At 16.5% G+C, this 20,178-nt stretch overlaps 1 protein-coding gene across 1 annotated transcript; it reads left to right on the plus strand.

The window, feature by feature from the left end:
* Positions 1 to 696: 696 nt before the first annotated feature.
* LOC133666716 (cilia- and flagella-associated protein 157) lies at positions 697 to 19,493 on the plus strand. Its single transcript, XM_062079787.1, has 7 exons — positions 697 to 1,371; positions 4,093 to 4,364; positions 5,716 to 5,869; positions 11,557 to 11,845; positions 12,712 to 12,972; positions 14,780 to 14,905; positions 19,069 to 19,493. The coding sequence occupies exons 1-7, from the start codon at positions 1,256 to 1,258 to the stop codon at positions 19,285 to 19,287; spliced, it is 1,437 nt and encodes a 478-aa protein (XP_061935771.1). The 5' UTR covers positions 697 to 1,255; the 3' UTR covers positions 19,288 to 19,493.
* Positions 19,494 to 20,178: the final 685 nt, after the last annotated feature.

Raw genomic sequence — 20,178 nt, forward strand, 5'->3', positions numbered from 1 at the left:
AAATTTTTTAACATAGATATCATATGTTATGAATTATTCAATGACATAATCAATATTAATTATTTTTAAAGTATTTCTATACTTTTTAAGCTTTTTTTCTATTTTATGATTGCTATAAAAAATAAATCCTTAAAAAATATCAAAGTTTAATCATCTTTTTGATTGTTAATAAAATCCATTAAAAATAAAAAGCTATTAATTTCATTTTGCATATACAAATTCTTTTTGTTAAATTATATTTTTCCATACGATAATAATCCTTTGGAAAAACTATTTATTCACTTACTTTATTCAAATTTTAAAATTCAAACATTTTTTCTGACAAATGTTTAATTAAAACTCATTTTAAAGAAGAAAAAGTTTATTCATTAATCGTTTATCATTTTTAAATTTATCAATCAAAGTAAATATATTTTTCGTACATATTTTTCAATATATGAATACAAATCGCGAGAAAAAACGAATCTAAAATAGTCTAAAATAATTGTATTAATTATCTTTAATACATTGGATTTGTATTCAAAATATATAAAAATCAAATAAAAAAATTGTATAAAACAATTTGAAATTTAAATTAATATTTAATTTTTTAGAATATCTTAATTTAACCTTTTCATATATTTCTCATAATATATGCTTATGTGATATTGATTTTTTCAACAATTGTACATATTAAAAATCATATATGAAAAAAAATTTCAATATTACTTCAATATATTAGAAATATAGAAATTTATTTTATTACTATTAGATTAGCAATTATGATAGCGCAAATATATTAATAATAAACAAAAATGATAATAAAATAATTTCTAAATTTATTTTATTATAATTATTATTGTAATTTATTTTCTTATAAATGTAAATAATTTTTTCCTATGAAGAGTGTAATTATATTCAAAAATATTCTTAAATATTAATGATTATAATGCAATAAATTAATATATGTAAACATAACTATTCCATTATGGAATTACATTTAATTTATTAGCAAAAATGTAACTTATAAATTTTACTTAATACTTTGTTACAAAATTATTGAAGAATTTGTTACTAAATTATCCAAAAAAATTTTTGAATAATACGTTAAGAAGATTTCCAAAAGGAAATATTAGAATTATTATTATCGTATTCTTTCTCGTTACCATGGAGTCATAAAATAATTGATTTAACAAAAAATATCATTGCGTACTGTTCCTTAAAGTGACGTGCAAATTGTTCGTGTATAATCATAAGTAGAAGCTAATTGATAAAAATGCAAGCTAAAAAAAGAAAGGTCAAAACTAAAAAAATAAAGAGAAAATATTTGGATGAAAAAGAAACTTTGTCTTATGAACAAGAAATTTTGGATAACAACAGACAATTAGCACGGTAAATATATAAATGCATAGATAAACATTGATTTTTTTTAGATTCACATATATTGATATATATTAAAATTATTGAATATACAATGTGTATGTATGTGTATATATATATTTCTAATTATAAGTAGGAATTTAAATGAATTTAGCAAAATATCGATCAAATTATAATCGATTTTATTATTTATTTCTTCTCAGATAGCACAAAAACATTTTATATACATAATTAAAAATATTTAAATACTAATATATCTTTAATTTTAATAATCCACATTTTTGTTAAAAAAATTATGAAAAAAATAAATTCAAATTTGTTTTTTTCGATAAATAAATACATATTTATTGTACTTTATTAATATGTAACTTATTTAATTAATTTGATATATAAAATAATATTAAAAATTAAATGAAGTTACAACTGCTTTTCATATCATAAATATATTCAGATATAAATATATTTTAATAATAAAATATTTTTGTAATAAAATTATTAAAATAATAATTTTTTTGTAAAAATTAAATATTATTTAATTTTAATATTTTTTTAGTTCTATAATATATTTTAGTAATTTGAGATAGCACAATATTTTTTTTATTAATTTTTTATTATTTTTTAAATTTAATAACATTGATATAAAAATATTCATGCAATTGTAAAAAATTCGTTACTTTAATATGCTAACTTAAATATGTAATATGTTTGAATATTCACAAATTAAAAATACATTTTTCTTCAGTTTATGTAATAAAATAATATTAAATAATAAATTAATATATCATTAATTTTTCTATAACTATAATATGATATTATTATAATATTATAATATATAATATTAAAAAAAATGTATTATATAATCATTACATCATTATAAAATTACATCACTTAGTTTTCAAAATATTTGTAAAAAAAATTATTATAATTTCCACTATATGTATATATCTGTGTGAAAACGTGTACGATTATCGATTATTAACTGTGTAAACATATTAAAATTGATATCAAAAATGTACATATTTAATGTACATTTTAATATCACATAATATCACATAATTACACATATTTAATGTTAAATTTAATGTTAAATTTATCAATGAATTTTTCGAAATGTAAAAATAAAATATAAAATAATTTTTTATTATTTTAAGAAATTACAATGATCGAAAGTTATAATGATTGAAAGTATGATACTGATATTGTTACTATTTAATTTTATAATATCAAAAGTCAATTCTCTGTAAAGAACAAAACATTTGTATACAAAAATTTTGATTAAAACTTATTTTTTAAAAGTGTTTAAATATAGTAGAAAGTAGATAGTAGTATAGTAGAAGTATAGAATGATAATTATAAAGCAAAGAATATTCTATCTTCACACTGACTTGTTTTATCTAATAAATTTAAATTATTTATTATTTTATAAATAATTTTCAATATTTTTAAAACATTTAAAATTTAGATTTCAAGAATGAATTAATGATGAATAGATAATAATGAATAGATTTCATGAATTAAGAAACAAATATTTAGAATATGGAATTTAAATTCCATATATAAAATTAAAATTTATTAATATCCTAGGGATATCTAAAATAAACGTAATATATACAAATAAAAATTGAATATAATGCTATAGATATAATGCTAAGAATATAAATAGATATAATGCTATCTGGATTTATTTTATTAGAAGAATATAAAATAATTAAAAAAAAATCGATAATTATTCATATAAGGGAGAGGATTCTTGATTTCGATGATTTTTGAATATATTATAGAATACAAGAAATTTTGAAAAAATTTTTTTTTTGCATATTGTCATTCAATTTTAATTTTTAAGATATTTTCAAAAGAGATTATTACTATTACATAGAACTTTTTTTATAGGTATATTCGTATCTGCATGTGTGTGAGCATGTTTACCCGTTGTGTGTAACCGTTATTTATCCTTTAATATAAAATGGCGGAAGCAGACAATATAATGAATTAATAAAAAATCTATTTTTCATGAATTATACTGGTTATTATTTAAAATATCTCAAATCTAATCAGTTAAGCTTATGAAAAGACGGAAAGCAAAAGACCGAAATTACAAAAATAGATACAAAAATGATGTTGATATTCATTATAAATTACGTCTTAATTTTGTCCAAAAATTATTTTATATTTTATTTTTGTATTCCGCGGATCCGACGAATATCCGACGCTCGCTATTATTTTATAAAAATAATAGATAAATGATTGTATACATGTCCAGTTACAAATATATATATTTATGTAATAGCAATTTTTTTTGCAAATATCTTGAGAAGTAAGATTGCCAATTAGTGATCCAATATTCAAAGGAAAAAGTTGTTCAAAATTTTATTCTGTATAGCATATCCAAAAATCATTAAAATCAGTATGATATTTTAAAAGAAATAGTTAAAAAAAAATTAAAGATAAATCAATTATACAAAAGTTGATAATTTGGAAAAACGAAACTTCCTAAAAAGAATGCAATATATGTATATACATATATAAATATATATTAAAGTAATAAATGATAAGTTTATCTTTTTAAGTTATTTTTTAAACTTTATAACACTAGAAAAAATATTTAAGATTAATATTTTATATATAAAATAATAATATAATATAATTATATAAAAAAAAGGAATACAAAAAAGATAATAATTTAAAAATGAAGAAGAATTTTTGAATTAATAAAATTTAACAAAAATAAATTAGATTAAGAACTGAGAATGAAAAACTGGAAGAAGAAGCAACGCGCATAAAAGAAAAATTCCAACAATTAGAAGAAGATCGTTCAGATATTATAGCATATTTGAAGAGAAGTTTAGAAAACAGAATCGAAGAATCGAAGGAACTTTCTGAGAAGGTTGCTGTTTTGGAAGAATTGCGAAAAGATGAATTAGCTGCGTTTAAGAAAAAGGAAGATGCAATGCAACTGGAATATAAGACAATGGAAAATAATTTAAACGCAGAAGTTAAATTAGCTGGTAAAGTATAATTCAATTTTTTTAAAAATTCTGATTAAATTATTATTTTGTAAAATATAGAAGTTATATATATATAATAAATTATATTATAATTTAATTTAATTTATTATATATTATATATATTATATTTCGGACAATTGAAATTACAATGATTATTAATTTCCATTATTAGTGATTGTATATTAATAATAATTATTATAATAATCCGAATTTATCCGATTCTGAATATTCTATTATTTTTTATCTACATTATTTTTTCTATTTGGCTATCCATATAGTCAAAATATGCATTATATTTATGCATGTGTAATATGTACATGTATTATCGATTTTGATTTCGAAATCTGAATATTTTGTTTATGTTATTTTTTGTTTATTATTCAAATATAAAATATTTATTATATTTGAATTATTTATCAAATTAGATAGAATTTAAGTAAGAAATTAAGATAAAAAAAATGCGAATAAATAATATATTTATTAATATTTTATTTATACTATTTAGAAATAGATATAGATATAAATAAACAGAATGTCTCGTCTGATATTAATATTTTAATTTCTATTACTATTATTATTCATAGAAAAAATGTTTTAGATGAAAATTAAATAATTTCAAGGAGAACAGATTCTAATATTATTAATTTTTTTTGTAAATGGATAGTTAAAGATTATGTAAAGATCTTTATTTTTTTAAAAAGAATAATTTTATTTTTTTAATTAATATTAATTGATATTCTTTATTAAATTATATATAATAAATTATTAATAAATAAATATTTTAGTTTAAATTTTGTCAAATTTAATATATAAGAAATGAGAAATATAAATACAAAAATACTATTTTATATTTTGTTGTCTTTCATTCATTGAATTCAAATGTGTAAGAAAAGCTTCATATTTATCCGACTACTTATTATCAGATTCAAGTACAGATAATTATACTCATACTTTCAAATTGATGTTTAGTTTATAATGAATATTTATATAATAAGAGTTCTAATGTGCACTGATAGAAATATATAATAATAATAGAAGCAGTTTTAAATTCATTATTTATATATTTTAATATTATAAAATATATGAAATTTATTCTACATATACATTTATATATTTATTTTTAATATTTTTAAAATATTAATAAATTTTTTATTTTATTATTTATTATATACAAATATAATTAAATAAAGTATGCATATTGTCGAATATATAATAATTTTTAATTGTCTTTATATAGATGAATTTTAATCATATTAATTTTATTATATTTTAAAAAATAATAAAAAATAAATTTATTATTTTATTAAAAATTTTATTTTATTAAATTTATTATCATAATCTTTTTGTTTAGCTGGTAAATTAAATGCATTAGAAGATTGGCGAATAGCTCGACTTGATTTGATGAACAAATTTGAGAAACAAGAGAAGGAGATGGCTGAACAAGAAATGCGTCATAAAGAGGAACTTTATGAAGCCGAAAAATCTATAGTTACCAAAAAAGACATGTACGTTTCATTAAAAAATTCAAATTTAAAAATAACTTAAAAATTTAAAAATAATCTAATCTGATTAATCTAAGTTGCGGATATTTATACAAAAATGTATTTCTATAAAAAATAGATATAATAGATAAAAAAATTGAATTAATAGTTTATTTTCTCATTTAAGAATTTCAAAAAAAAATATATTTTATTTTATATATATTGCACATTGCATATTATTTTCATATTACGCATATTTTTATATTTTCATATTATATACATATTTTTTGTATATTTTTTATTTAGCTATTAATTATTCATTAAATTTAAAATCAGATTATAAAACTGTTAAATACTTATTAATAGTTTTTTTTATAGATCATATATATCTATGATATAATTATACATCCATATAATATAATTATCAATGATATATTATAGCAAATTCTAAAATTATTATAAAAAATTAATAAGGAAGAATGTTGATTTAAGAAGCAAGAAATCCTTTAAGAAATGGATATTTAAAATTGATGATTCTTATTTTATTTAGTTACTTGTGATTCATGTAATATTTGAAATTATAAAAGCGATTTTTAATTATATTACATATATAATATTAATATATTCGTAGAATATTTTTGGAAAATTAATGTTATGAATTAATGTTATGTATACACAAAATTATATACAAATATATATATATATATATATATATATACATATATCGATTAAAACTTAAACTAATAAAACTTAAATAATAACTTAAATTAATAATTTAAATTAATAAAATATTATAATTTAAATTTTCGTTAGATGAAGCGAGACAATGCTAAACGATGAAAATATAGCTATCTCATTTTATTTCGTTTTGTTCAATATTTAATCTCGAAAGAATTTCCTATGAATATATTAATATCCTATATAAATTTTTTATTATATTCTAACGTATCTATCATATTCTAATGAACGGAAATACTTATATGATTCATATATTAATCATTTTAAATAAAGATAATTTTTTTCTACATTTTCAATTATGATTATGACGTCATGTAAATATATAGCAAATATCTATATTTTATTTTACATATATAAATAATAGTCTATGAATATTTATGCAAATTAAAATAAATCTAAATTATATAAATTTAAATATGTATTTCATTTCGAATATTTACCTTTTTGAATATCATATACATTCTGTAAATTTGAATTATTCATAAATGCATAAATATTTATAGATTAATAATAAATAAATAATAACTATAGATACACATATATAAAGATGAGAATATAAATAGAAAAAAATTTATTTTAATTCAATTAATTCTTAATTAATACATATCATAATTAGTATTATTAATTAGTATATCATAAAAAGTTTTATTTTTATTTCTTCATTACATAGAATTATATATAAGATTAAAATATATATACATATATGAATACATATACATAAATAATATATTCATATAATATATAAATATATAAATATATAAATTTAATAACATATTTCTATTATATTTTATAGATTTAAATATAAATTAATTAAACTATTATTATTTTATTATTATTTATTATTTATTATTATTATTATTTATTATTTATTATTATTATTATTTATTATTTATTATTATTATTATTTATTATTTATTATTATTATTATTTATTTTTTATTATTATTATTATTATTTATTATTTATTATTATTATTATTATTTATTATTATTATTATTATTCTTTATATTTATTATTCTTGCCAAGTATCTTATCTCATAGATAATATAAAACATAAATTTTAGATTTTAGATGAATTTCAGAAGAAATATAAAGCAATAAAATATATAACTATTCTTTATTTTTCATATATTTTATTTATATTATGTTGACATATTATATTTGCATGAATATCCGCAAATTATATAATAACATTGCATGTAATTTAATAAGTCAGAATTGTTGAATTAAAAATTCATATTTTAATCATTTATATATATATGTAAAATTATAATTATAATTACAATATTTTATATTTAAATTCAATTAAATTATAATTATTAATGAATTTGCTAGTTAGTTCTTTTCTTATCGATTTTATGAAATATGTGAAATATGTTATAAGCATTTTTAGCAACTTTTTCTTTTGTATGTAATCGATAATTAATCTTCGTAGTTTTCGAGTTATTCGATATTATTACATTTTATATATTATGCATTTGTAATAATAAGTGTGACAGTGTGCAAGTATTATATTTCAAATATTTATATATATAGAATATTAATACATTCGTAGAGAATTGATTCTCGACGCCGAGATAAATGCTGGTTGATATATAAAAATATTAGGTTTATTTATTAAATTATAAGTTATTGAAGTTTACAGACTAAGAGAAATGGAATGAAATCACTCTATTTTTATTAAATCATTTTTTTATCTCATTTCATGTAATGTGAATTTAAATTTCTTATAATTTAATAAGTAAGACATTTGTGTATTTTGATTTTGAGATTCATAAAACTAAAACCATGTGTCGCATATAACGGAAAATTTTATTTAAAATGATACTTTTTATAACATATTTCAAGTAATCATAATTATTGAAAAGAAGGAAATAAATCGACATATTAAATATTAATGAAACTTTGCAAAATATAAATGAAGTAAATAATAAAAAAAATTGTCTTTTATTTATTTAAAAAATATAAATATAATAAATTATTCTTTGCTAAATGCCTAGTGCTAAAAAGCATTTAAATTATTATATAAATAGAGATAGATTTGCATATAAAATTTGCCAAAAACTCTATTAAAATACAAAGAATAGTTTATTATTATTAGAAATATTTAGGAATAATTAACTTATAATTAACTTATTTTTTAAAGAAAATGAAGTATGATTTTATATATCAATAAAAAAAAAAATAATATTTATAGATAATAATTAAAATAAAAATAAACATATTATCCTTATAAAATAATTAAAAAATGAAGGATTTGAAATTAATATTATAATTAAAATATCCAGTTTAAAAACAAAACTTTTTTATAAATCAGAAATCAAATAAAAGATATAATATAAAGATAAAAAAATATATTAGAATTTAGAATTAAAAATTTATTTAGAAAAAAATAGTAATGAAATTATCTTGCAAAATGAAAAATATATCACAATGTTTTTGATAATATATTGAATAAAAAAATATTTGTTTTATCATATCTACATGATTAAACAACAAAAAGTAATCATATTACAACAGATATTAATCATATCTATCTGACTAAATAACAAAAATCTCAGATTTTTTAAATTTTTTCATCACGAAGAAATACATCTTTTCATAGATATTATATAGATATTCGAATCAACTCTCATCTGATTTAGCAATAATAATAACTTCAAGAAAATACAAAAGCAAGGCCGTGCTTAAAAAATTAAAAAACTAATTAGATATAATTCAGATATTAAATAATAGATAAAAATTTAAATTTAAAAATTTTAAAAACTTAAGATAATAAAAATCTATAAAAAATTTAGAAAATTTAATATAAATTTTCTAATATGTGACATAAAAATTCATATTAAAAATAAAATATTTCCAATTATTGTAGAGAAAGAAAAAATAATAATAATATATCAAAAATCTAAAAAGAAAAAAATATTTAATTAATTATGTAAATTAAAAAAGCTATTGCATATAAATGTGTATGTAAATACTGTATATAAACAAAAATGAAAATATTTGGGAATTCATTGAAAAAAACAAGACGATTACTTCCTAAAAACTTAAAAAAGCTAAAACAATATACCTCTATGAATTAACAAAAAACAATACCTAGCTAGAGAAGATAAAAAGAATGGCAAAGATTGACAATTTGCAGTACATTTTTCTAAAATTATTAACAATAAAAGAAGAACTGAAAATGATAATAATGCTATTATATTATATTTAGATACCATTAAATCTATGAATCCCATAGAAAAATAAATGAAATAGTAAATAATAAAATTTCTAGTAAATATTCAATAAAACAAATAAAATAGTTTAACAATGAAAAAGCAATAAAGACTTGCACACAAAGCAAATTGCTGACAAAATTACTGACAAAATTGCTAAAAAAATTCCAAAAAAGGAAAAGTTGCGTTAATATAATTATAATATGATTATAATATTTCATAATATTTTTTAATTCACTTCAATTAATTCAATTAAAGATTCACATAAAAATTCACATAAATTATTACAATCAATTTATATTCTATTCACAATATCAAAAATATTTAAGAATATTTAAGAATATTAAAATTACTAAAATATATGATTATGCAAATAATAATAGAACAAATACAATTGTAAATGAAACAAAATAATTTTAAAAAAACAAAATATAAGATATAAACAAGATATATTCGGTTATTATTATAAATATTAGCGAATTTTCTAATATTTGACAAAAAAGATTACTTTATATAAAATAAAACATGATTTTCTACACAATTACTATTTTAATCATTATTAAAATTTAATTTAAGCAAAAAAGAATTATATTATACCAGATTTTTAATAGATCTTTTTATAACCAATGAAATTCCCACATATGCTGACAACATGACAATTATATAAAAAAACGAAATCAAAATTCTATAGAATAAAATTGCAATATTAAAAAAAAAATCGAAAATCAAATTAAATCAATTCTTCAAAGTACATACTAAGTACATACCATTTTTTCAAGAAAATATACAGAGGATTTCGAAAATAAGTCGATAAAATAAATGACGTGATCGGTGATTTTTGATTTTAAGCATTTTTTTTGGCGAAAATTTTCATTTTGACTTTACTATAATTACTATTATCTAATTATAAACATTGGCGCTGCAATACAATAATTGGCCAATGTTTTTCGAAGTTAATAACTCGTTAACAAACTGAAACAAAAATTTATTTGAAATCAAGGAGTCAATTTTAAATCTTGTTAAGTTCTCTGTTTAGCACTCTAAGTATCTTAAGTGATTTACTTAAAAATAATATTTAATATTTAAAAATAAGAAAAAGAAAAAGCAATTAAAAGAAAGCAAGTAAAAATAAGAAAAAGAGAAAACAATAAAAATAAAAAAAGAGAAAGATATTAAACTGAAGAAAACTGAACGATAAATTACTAATATATAAAAATATCAATATGATCATATGGAAATTAATTATAAGATTTTTTTAAAAAATACAACATCAAGATATTTAACATTTTTAGAATAAAACTTCAGAATGATAGTGCAATATATTACAAATTGAATAGATCTTTAGATAAAATGGATTCATCTAAAATCAAATGAAATCGCATAAAAAATAAATATATTAAGAAGAAATTTGATTGATTTGAAGAATTTATTACAATTTAAGAAATTGAAAACGATAAATATAAAATATTTAATTGTAATTAATTTCTGAACGATTATTTATAAATGATTATTATCTTCTCGCACATACATACAAATGTAATATTTGAATGATCTATTAGATCATTATTTATTTAAATTAATAATAATTTTAAATAAAAAAAATTTATCTTTAACTTTAAAATGATAAAATATAAATATATTAACATTTTGGAGAGATTTCAAGACTAATACAAAATTTATTTAAATTTAATAATTAATGAATTTAAAAATATTTACGATTACAGTAATTATACATAATTATAACGAATTTGTACAGGATGCAAAAAGAGATGAAGGAACAGTTGCAAATTTTATCGGAAAGACTTCTGAAAGCGATTACACTACGAATAACAGAAATCATCAATCGTACGATTCGTGAAAATGTAGCATTGAATCGCGATCTAGATAAACTGCTGGAAACAAATAAGAAACTCGAAAATATTAACATCGAACACAAAAAAGTAGAACAGATATTAAAGTTGAAATGGCAAGTATATGAAAAGAAAGCGGAAATTACACAAAATAAAATAGTAGAACAAAGAAATGAAATGCATAAAATTGTTGAGGTAAGATTATTAATATTATTTATAAATTAAATATTAAATAAAATTAAATATAAAATATTAAATATAAATATAATATAATTAGTATACGAATTTATAATATAGAAGATATTTCTGTTTTCTGATAATAAGAACTTAAATATTTTTCATTTTCAACATTTTTAACATTTCAACATTTTTGTTGATCTTCAATTAATATGATAATTTATATTATAATATTTTTTAATTTATTGATTTATTATAATATTTATATATATATATTAAATAATAAAACATTCTTACTCAAAAAACTTAAATCAGAAAATTTTCTTTTTTTAATAAAACTTTCATATATAATCAATCAATAGCATTTTATGAAATATTATATATTATAATATTATAATATATTAATTATAATATTAATTATATTATAATATATTATAATTATATATATATTATAATAATATATTATATATATATATATAATAATATATATATATTATATATATATTATAATAATATATTATAATATATATATATTAATTATATTATAATATATTAATTATATATTATAATATAATTTTACGTACATTTTATGCAATAGATAAAATTTAATGGTATAGAAATTAATAATATATATGAAAAATTTTTTGCTTTTAACATTACTTAAAAACTAAATTGTCAAAGTTTATGAAAAAAAAAAATAATGCTCTTTATGATATATTTTAGGTAAATTAACGAGAAATCGACAAATTTAATCAATGAACTAATATAATAAATTATAATAATTTTTTTGAGTTGATTTTAAAATAAAAAAAAATTGAAAAAATTAATTTAAATAAATTAATCTAACGAAGTTAAAATTTGAATATATTTAAATAATTTTGCAGAATTTTGAATCTCTCCTAATATATTATGGAAATGCAGAAAGAAGTAATGTTCGTCTTAAACGATTAGAAGATATTTTGGAAGATAAGATTAAAGAAAATAATATGTTAGAGAAGAAAATAAAGAAATGTGAAAAGAATATCATGAAAGCTAAAGATGAAAGTGAACGATTAACGAAATTAACTATAAAAAGAGAGAAAGAGTTGAGATCTTTGAAAATTGTTTTAAATAAAGCTACTGCTTTTCTTAACAAGGCAATAGAGGTGATTATGACTTTTAAATAAAATTCTATTTTTTATTCTATTTTTCTATTTAATAATATATATAATATATATTTCGGAAAAAACAAATGATTAATTTTACATATAATAATTTAAAAAAAATTTCTTTTATTAATTGATTTTGATGGAATTTCTTATCTTAAATATTAATTCGAAAACAGAAATATTTTATTATCCTTTTTTTTTTTTGAAAAACATGAGATTTTAAAAATGCATGATTTTATCTAAAATTGAACTGTTATGTAAAAACAAAAAAGAAAATTTAATTTAATTTTAAACAATATGGAAGAGTTTTCCGAATATATTAATATTTATTATATTTTTTGTTTTTATACAATTATAAAAAAGTTTTATAAAGAACTTTTATTATAAAATTTTTGCATTTTTATGAAAAAACTTTTATAAATAATTCAAAAAGTTATTTATTTAAAAATTTAATAAAAAAATATAAATTATAAACATAAAAATATAAATTTACTATATAATTATAAATAAACATTTCTATTATTTATTATTATTTATTATTTATTTATTTATATCAATTATAACCAATATATAAATCATAATAAACTAAACAAAAAAAAAATTATCATTGATATCACAATATAAAATGGACTATATTATACTAAATTTATGTTACAATTTATAAGAGACATAACGTAACATAACAAAATATTAAATTGCAATAATTATAATAAATTATAATAATTTAAAAATATTTTAAAGAATTCTCAAAACAAAACAATCATATATAAATACAAAAATACAAAAAAATAATATACTTTTATACTAAAAAAATTTGTTATTATCGAAGAAATTTATTATATCAAACAAAATATTATAGTGAAATATAATCTTAATTTTAATGTGATTTGGATTTCAATGAAAACTATTCATTAATTATGATTAAATATATTATATTTATAAGAAACAAATTTAAAAACAAATAAATGATTCAATATCAAAACTATTTTTTTAGTCAAAAAATAAATCAAATGTTATAATTACAAATAATAAAATTATAATTTATATAAAACAAAAATTATCCTATTTTGAAATAATATTTAAAATCAACTTCGAAGTAGTTATACTTTCATTTATTATTTTCTACTTTTTTGCTCTACTTAAAAAAATATATATATTTGTATAATTTATATATCAATTAAACAAAAAAGTATGAATTAATCAATTTCATATAACAAAAATTTCTAAATTTTTATTTTGATGAAAGAATAAATAATCACATATTATGGAAATTCAATTCCAGAGAAAAAATGATCAAAAATATAATACCTAAATTCGAACTTATTAAATAGAATTGATATATTTTATAATATATTTTATAATATATAAAGATTTTTAATCGAATTAATTTAGTTTTTGCTTTGTAACCTTATAGAATTTACGATTTTTTAGAATCAATAGTATCTCTTAGAATCATAAGATAATAAATACTTCACTTCATCCTATCATTTGATTTTTATTATATTTTTATATTTATTGAAATAATAGAAAGAAACTCAAATGTCAAAATGGAACTTTAAAAAAAAAGAATTAGATAATTATTGTAATATAATAAAACAAAATATTCCACTATTAAAAATCTTCAACAAGAGAAATTCTAAAAGAGTTGATTATTGAAAAAATTCTTGATAGAGTTTTATACTTGCTTTTAAAATAATATATTTTATAGTTATTTATATGTAAATAATAATTAATTATAAATATTAATTTTAAGAAATAATTAATATATAATTAATTATGATGAATGAAAATAATTTATATTTAGATTGTAGAAGAAGTGTATAGTAACAATAAATGTCTTGGACCGCTAGCATCAGAAATGCTTCATTCTCTTATGGAAATATTGCAAACTGATACTATTATCAATATTGTAGATTACACGCCTTCTCAGGTGCGTATTTTTATATCAAACATAATTATTAAAAGGAAATTTCATACATAATTAATTAATCGTAAAATGTGTATATATGTATATATTTACTTTTTAGCTTTTTCAACTTTAAAAATAGAACTTACATTTTACATTTTACTATATTCATTCTTCTATTCTACATTCATACATGTTATATTACATCTTTCTAATATATCTATTTTATATTTCATTTTCTCTATTTTTTTAGATATTTCAAGATACTGTGATTTTTTTTACACAGTATTCATTTTCATTCATTATTTTCTTGATATTTGACTTTTCTTCTACCTATATTTTCTGACTGTTATATTTAACTAAATATTCCAATATATATACATCTAATAAATTTATAATTATTAAAAACTATTAATAATATTTAATTATTAATGGTATATAATATTAATGATAAATTTTAATTTTAATTTTATTATATTATATATTCGAGCTAAAATTTCTTTTTTCTTCTTATATTCGAGCTAAAATCTCTTATTTCTTCTTTTCAATATTTTATGTATATTTTTGTTTTTTTGTTCCATTTATAATATTTTTTTCTTAATTAAATTCATTTCTTCTTAGGTTTTTCATTATGTTTTTCATTCTTTTTATTAATATTCTTTCCTCTTTTATATATTTTTTCACATATTTCTTTTAATTTCTTGCTTTTCTCCTCGATTTTTCTTGTTTTTTTCTTATTCTCATTTTTAATTTTTCTTTTTTCATTTCTTTTAATAGCAATTTTTTAAGCCTATATAATATATTTAATTCCATTATATATTTTCATCCAAAGATCTTTACACTAATTAAACTGATAAATTGCTTAACATTAAGTGAATGATTTTTAAATAATTCTTTATTGATGTAGATTGACAAAAACATGCTTAAAATATATATTTTTTAACTCACTTTTTATATATCTCTTTTATAAATATATATATTATATATTTATAATATATATATATATATATATATATATATATCTTTATATAAAACATATCTTAATATCATCTTAATATAAAACATATTTTTTATCAAATCCAAAATATATCTTTTTTCAAAATTGAAAATAATTTGATATTATTTTTTTCCATTATTTCTTATAGAGGATTTATTTATATATACAACGAATATGTTTCCTTCCTACTAATTAAGTCTTTTTCTACTATGTATATAAAACATATATCTCGTTCATAGTAATTTTTTTCTCAATAATTGATTTATCCAAAATTTTTTTTTTTTCAAATTTTTAATCTTTTACTCAAAATTGTCGTAAATCTTATATGTTGTGCATAATAGATTCATTATTCTATAGTTATTTATAATTTTTATTCCTTTTATTTTTATATATTTTTATGTATTGAGATTATTTTAACATTCCACATTTCTTTAATCACATTTTTAATCTTTTTTTTGTTTTTTCTACCAAGTTTGAAATTCTGGCTATTTTTTCCAAAATATTTATATAAATATTTATATAAATAGATTATATTATAGATTTATATAAAATCTATAATATAGATATATATATCTATAATATAATATAGATTTATATAAATTTAAATAAATATATTTATATTTATTTATTAAAATTATATTTATTAAATATATATATTTAGAAATATTAAATAGATATTTTTATAAATAGATAATTTATATAAATAGATATTTATTTGTCTCTTTCTATAAAAATTTCTGTAAAAATCATGACTCAATTCGTCTTTCTTTTTTCGCTTTTTGTTTACATCTTTGATTTTTTCTTTTTATTCTCTTATCTTTTCCATGAAGTACTTATATTCATCCAATTTCTATATCTAGCATTCTTTTTTTTTCTTTTTATTTACACATTCTCACTTTTGTAACTCTGATCTTATCTTTTTAATTTTTTTAAATTTTTTCTCTTTTTTTTTTATCTTCATTTCTTTTAAATTTTCTAACATTTTTCTTTTCTCGCAACTTTACTTTTCTATTTTACATTTAATTTTCTTTCAATTTTTTAATGTTTTCTTTTTGTCTTTTGCAAGTTTATCATTTTAAATCTTCCATCATTTTTACATTTCATTTTTCTTATATTTAAAATATATATACAAAAAATAATATTACATTATAATTATATTATTATATCATATTATTATATCATAATATTAACATAGTAATCGCATAGTATTGATAATCTATTGATTTATACATTTTGTCAAAAAGTTGTCATATATAAGAAAAAATGACTGTATTTTTGAAAGGTCCTTAATTAATATGAAATTTGAGATAGTAGAAATGGATTTTAATCTTAGATAAAAATTTTAGCTGTGAATATTTAATAGTTTTTGAGATATTATCTCTAAAAATTTTTAATTATATTGAATTATTGAAAGCTATATATACATACATTATTAATATATTGAATCTTACATATCTAATCAATAATTTTCATTATAGTAATTATTGTTGTTGAATATTAAATAGTCGATAACTATTATTATATCTATTTCGATCTCAATATCTATAAAGTGTTTCATCTAAATCCACTTATTTTCTATTCGAAATTACTCATTTTAAAGAAATAATAATATTGTTACTTTAGTATGTTTTGAATACAAGTATATTGTAATTTTATATTGAATTAGATTAGAATTTAAAAATGGATTTTGTGTAAGAATATTCATATTATTATAGAAATTATAACTAAACAAATTTTAACTAGGAACAAATGTATATTCCATTTCAATATTATTAAAAAATATATATTATATTCTTATATTATTATTATTACACATTTTTTTTTAATAATTTTTTATGTAATTAATATGTGACGGTTAAAATTTTTTGAAAGTTATTTAAAAGAGTATTTTTAATAATATATATAATAATGATATATTTTTAATATATATTTTTAATATATCAACATATATATTTTAATTATTTCATTAAAATTATTTTTTTTATAATTATCAAATTGAATAATTAATAAATGAATAATTATCAAATTTTATTGTTCTATATTAATTGTTATACTGTTATATTAAGATTATAAAGTCGATGTTTTCTTAGTTGTAAATTGTTTTTCATATACTTACATATATGTAATATAAATATATTTTGAAAATAAATATAATATTTCCCAAAAATTTTTGAATGAAATTGTAATCTACAAAATGGACATGTCACTACATTAATTGAATTTTTTCTTTTAAATTACTTTTTCGTTTATTTTGAATTATAAATATTAAAATACATTATTCTTCTAAAATACATTATGTATTTATAATAAATAGAACTATAGAAATTTTGCATATATTTTTATTAAAATTTTATATTTTTTGATTATAAAATTTAAAAATAAATTATATTATAATTTTATTAATATTATTATTTAATTTTATTATTAATTAATATAAATTAATATAAAATTACATAATATATTAAGTTAATGAAATGTTTATAATATTATTAATAAATATAATATTATAAATATATAATATATAAATATTAAAATATAATATTACTAATATTTAATAGTTTAATACTACATTTTTTATATCTATATTTACAAAAAAGAATGATATATGCTAAAGTAACAATCATAAAGTTCATTAATTTTATACTTAATTTTATAGCATTGACTTTGATATGATAATAATAATCAACGAACATAATTCTGTTAATAAGATTTAAATTATGTCTATTTATGTATAATATATGACATTAAAAAAATTTTTTATTTATTTCGAAAAATAATTGATTAAGGCTAAAATTATATATATATTTGAAGTCCAATTCTCTCTGATTTTAATAAACCTCTAAATTTCGTATTAATTAACTGCCGCATTATTTAATTAGCTTTTGGATTTTTGGAAACTATAATCAAAAGCTAATATTTGATATAATGTAGGATGATTCATTGACATTTCATTGATTTTTTAATATATGCTTTAGGTGCTCATGATTCTAAACTTTTTTTTTTACATATAATCCGCAAAGGTAATATTTTAAATTTCTTTGTGAAAAAAAATTGGAAAGGCTAATTATCGATTATTATAAAAAAAAAGTTATAAAATCGATATAAAAGAAATTCATTTTTTTAAGTTTATATTTATAAACTTTACAAATATATTATATGTTTATATACATAGTTATATTATATTTTATAGATTGATAAATTCGAATGTACGTACTTATTGGGATCTTTGGGTCTTATTGAACCCGTTATATCCAGTATACCTGTTAAAAAAGAAGAAGAAGAAGAAGAAGAAGAAAAGAGTATTCACATACCGGAAGAAGAAGAACCATTTAAACCATTTAAAGGATTAGAACAAATAGAAACATTAAGTGACATCAGTTCTACTATTTCCTCTCCCAAAGAAGATTAATTTTTAATTGTAAATTTTGATATATTATTATATTATAATTTTAAATTATATAGAAGTTGTATTTATAGAAAATGGTTAACATTTTATTTTTTTAAAATCTTATATTTATATTTACAATATTTTATGTTAAAATAATCTTATTATTTTTTTCATGTAATAATATATATACAATATATATAATAATAAATATATACAATTAAATATAATTTAAGAAGGATTTATAAAAATATATCTACGTTTCGTATTGCCTAATTTATTAGACAGATTTATTTTGTTATGTATATACATATTGCACATATGGAATTTTTTTAAGTTTCTGCATACTTGCATAAAAATATTTAATAAGTAAGAATAAAATAAAATAAGAATAAAATATTTATCAGATTAAAATATTTATCAGAATAAAAGTTTCACGTGAATATATCTATGAATAAATATAACTAATTCCACAAAAAATAATATATTTATTATATTTTTGAAAAGTTTGCATTAAAAAAAATTAAAAAAGAAGAATAAAGAATTTGAAATTTACAGTATTACACTTCTCAACAAAATGATAACATATGCTATGATTTTCTATGTTTTTACATTAATATAATGTATTCAAATTTTATATAAATATAATATATAAATTCAATTGCAATTTTTTTGACAAGAAAAAATTAATAATGATATTTTTTTAATGGAAAAAATGATTAGTCATTTTGTAACTTTTTTGAAAAAAAACATTTTATTTCTTCTATGGCTAATTATACGCATATTATTATTAATATTTCGTAATAAAGTTAATCATGAATTGTGAAGAATGTTATTATTTTTTAATTTAAATAAATTGTTTCAAAATTTGCTATTAATCAGTCAATAGTATAAAAAATTTAAAAATGATATTGC

The sequence above is a fragment of the Apis cerana genome, linkage group LG9 (genome assembly GCF_029169275.1).
Source record: "Apis cerana isolate GH-2021 linkage group LG9, AcerK_1.0, whole genome shotgun sequence".
Lineage (NCBI taxonomy): Eukaryota > Metazoa > Arthropoda > Insecta > Hymenoptera > Apidae > Apis > Apis cerana.

Bases quoted from the DNA above. Each gene is read 5' to 3' on its own strand.
- LOC133666716 (XM_062079787.1), top strand. From the start codon at position 1,256: ATGCAAGCTAAAAAAAGAAAGGTCAAAACTAAAAAAATAAAGAGAAAA. The intron at 5,870-11,556 runs GTACGTTTCATT...GAATTTGTACAG, and splicing joins ATAGTTACCAAAAAAGACAT to GATGCAAAAAGAGATGAAGG. The intron at 11,846-12,711 runs GTAAGATTATTA...ATAATTTTGCAG, and splicing joins AAATGCATAAAATTGTTGAG to AATTTTGAATCTCTCCTAAT.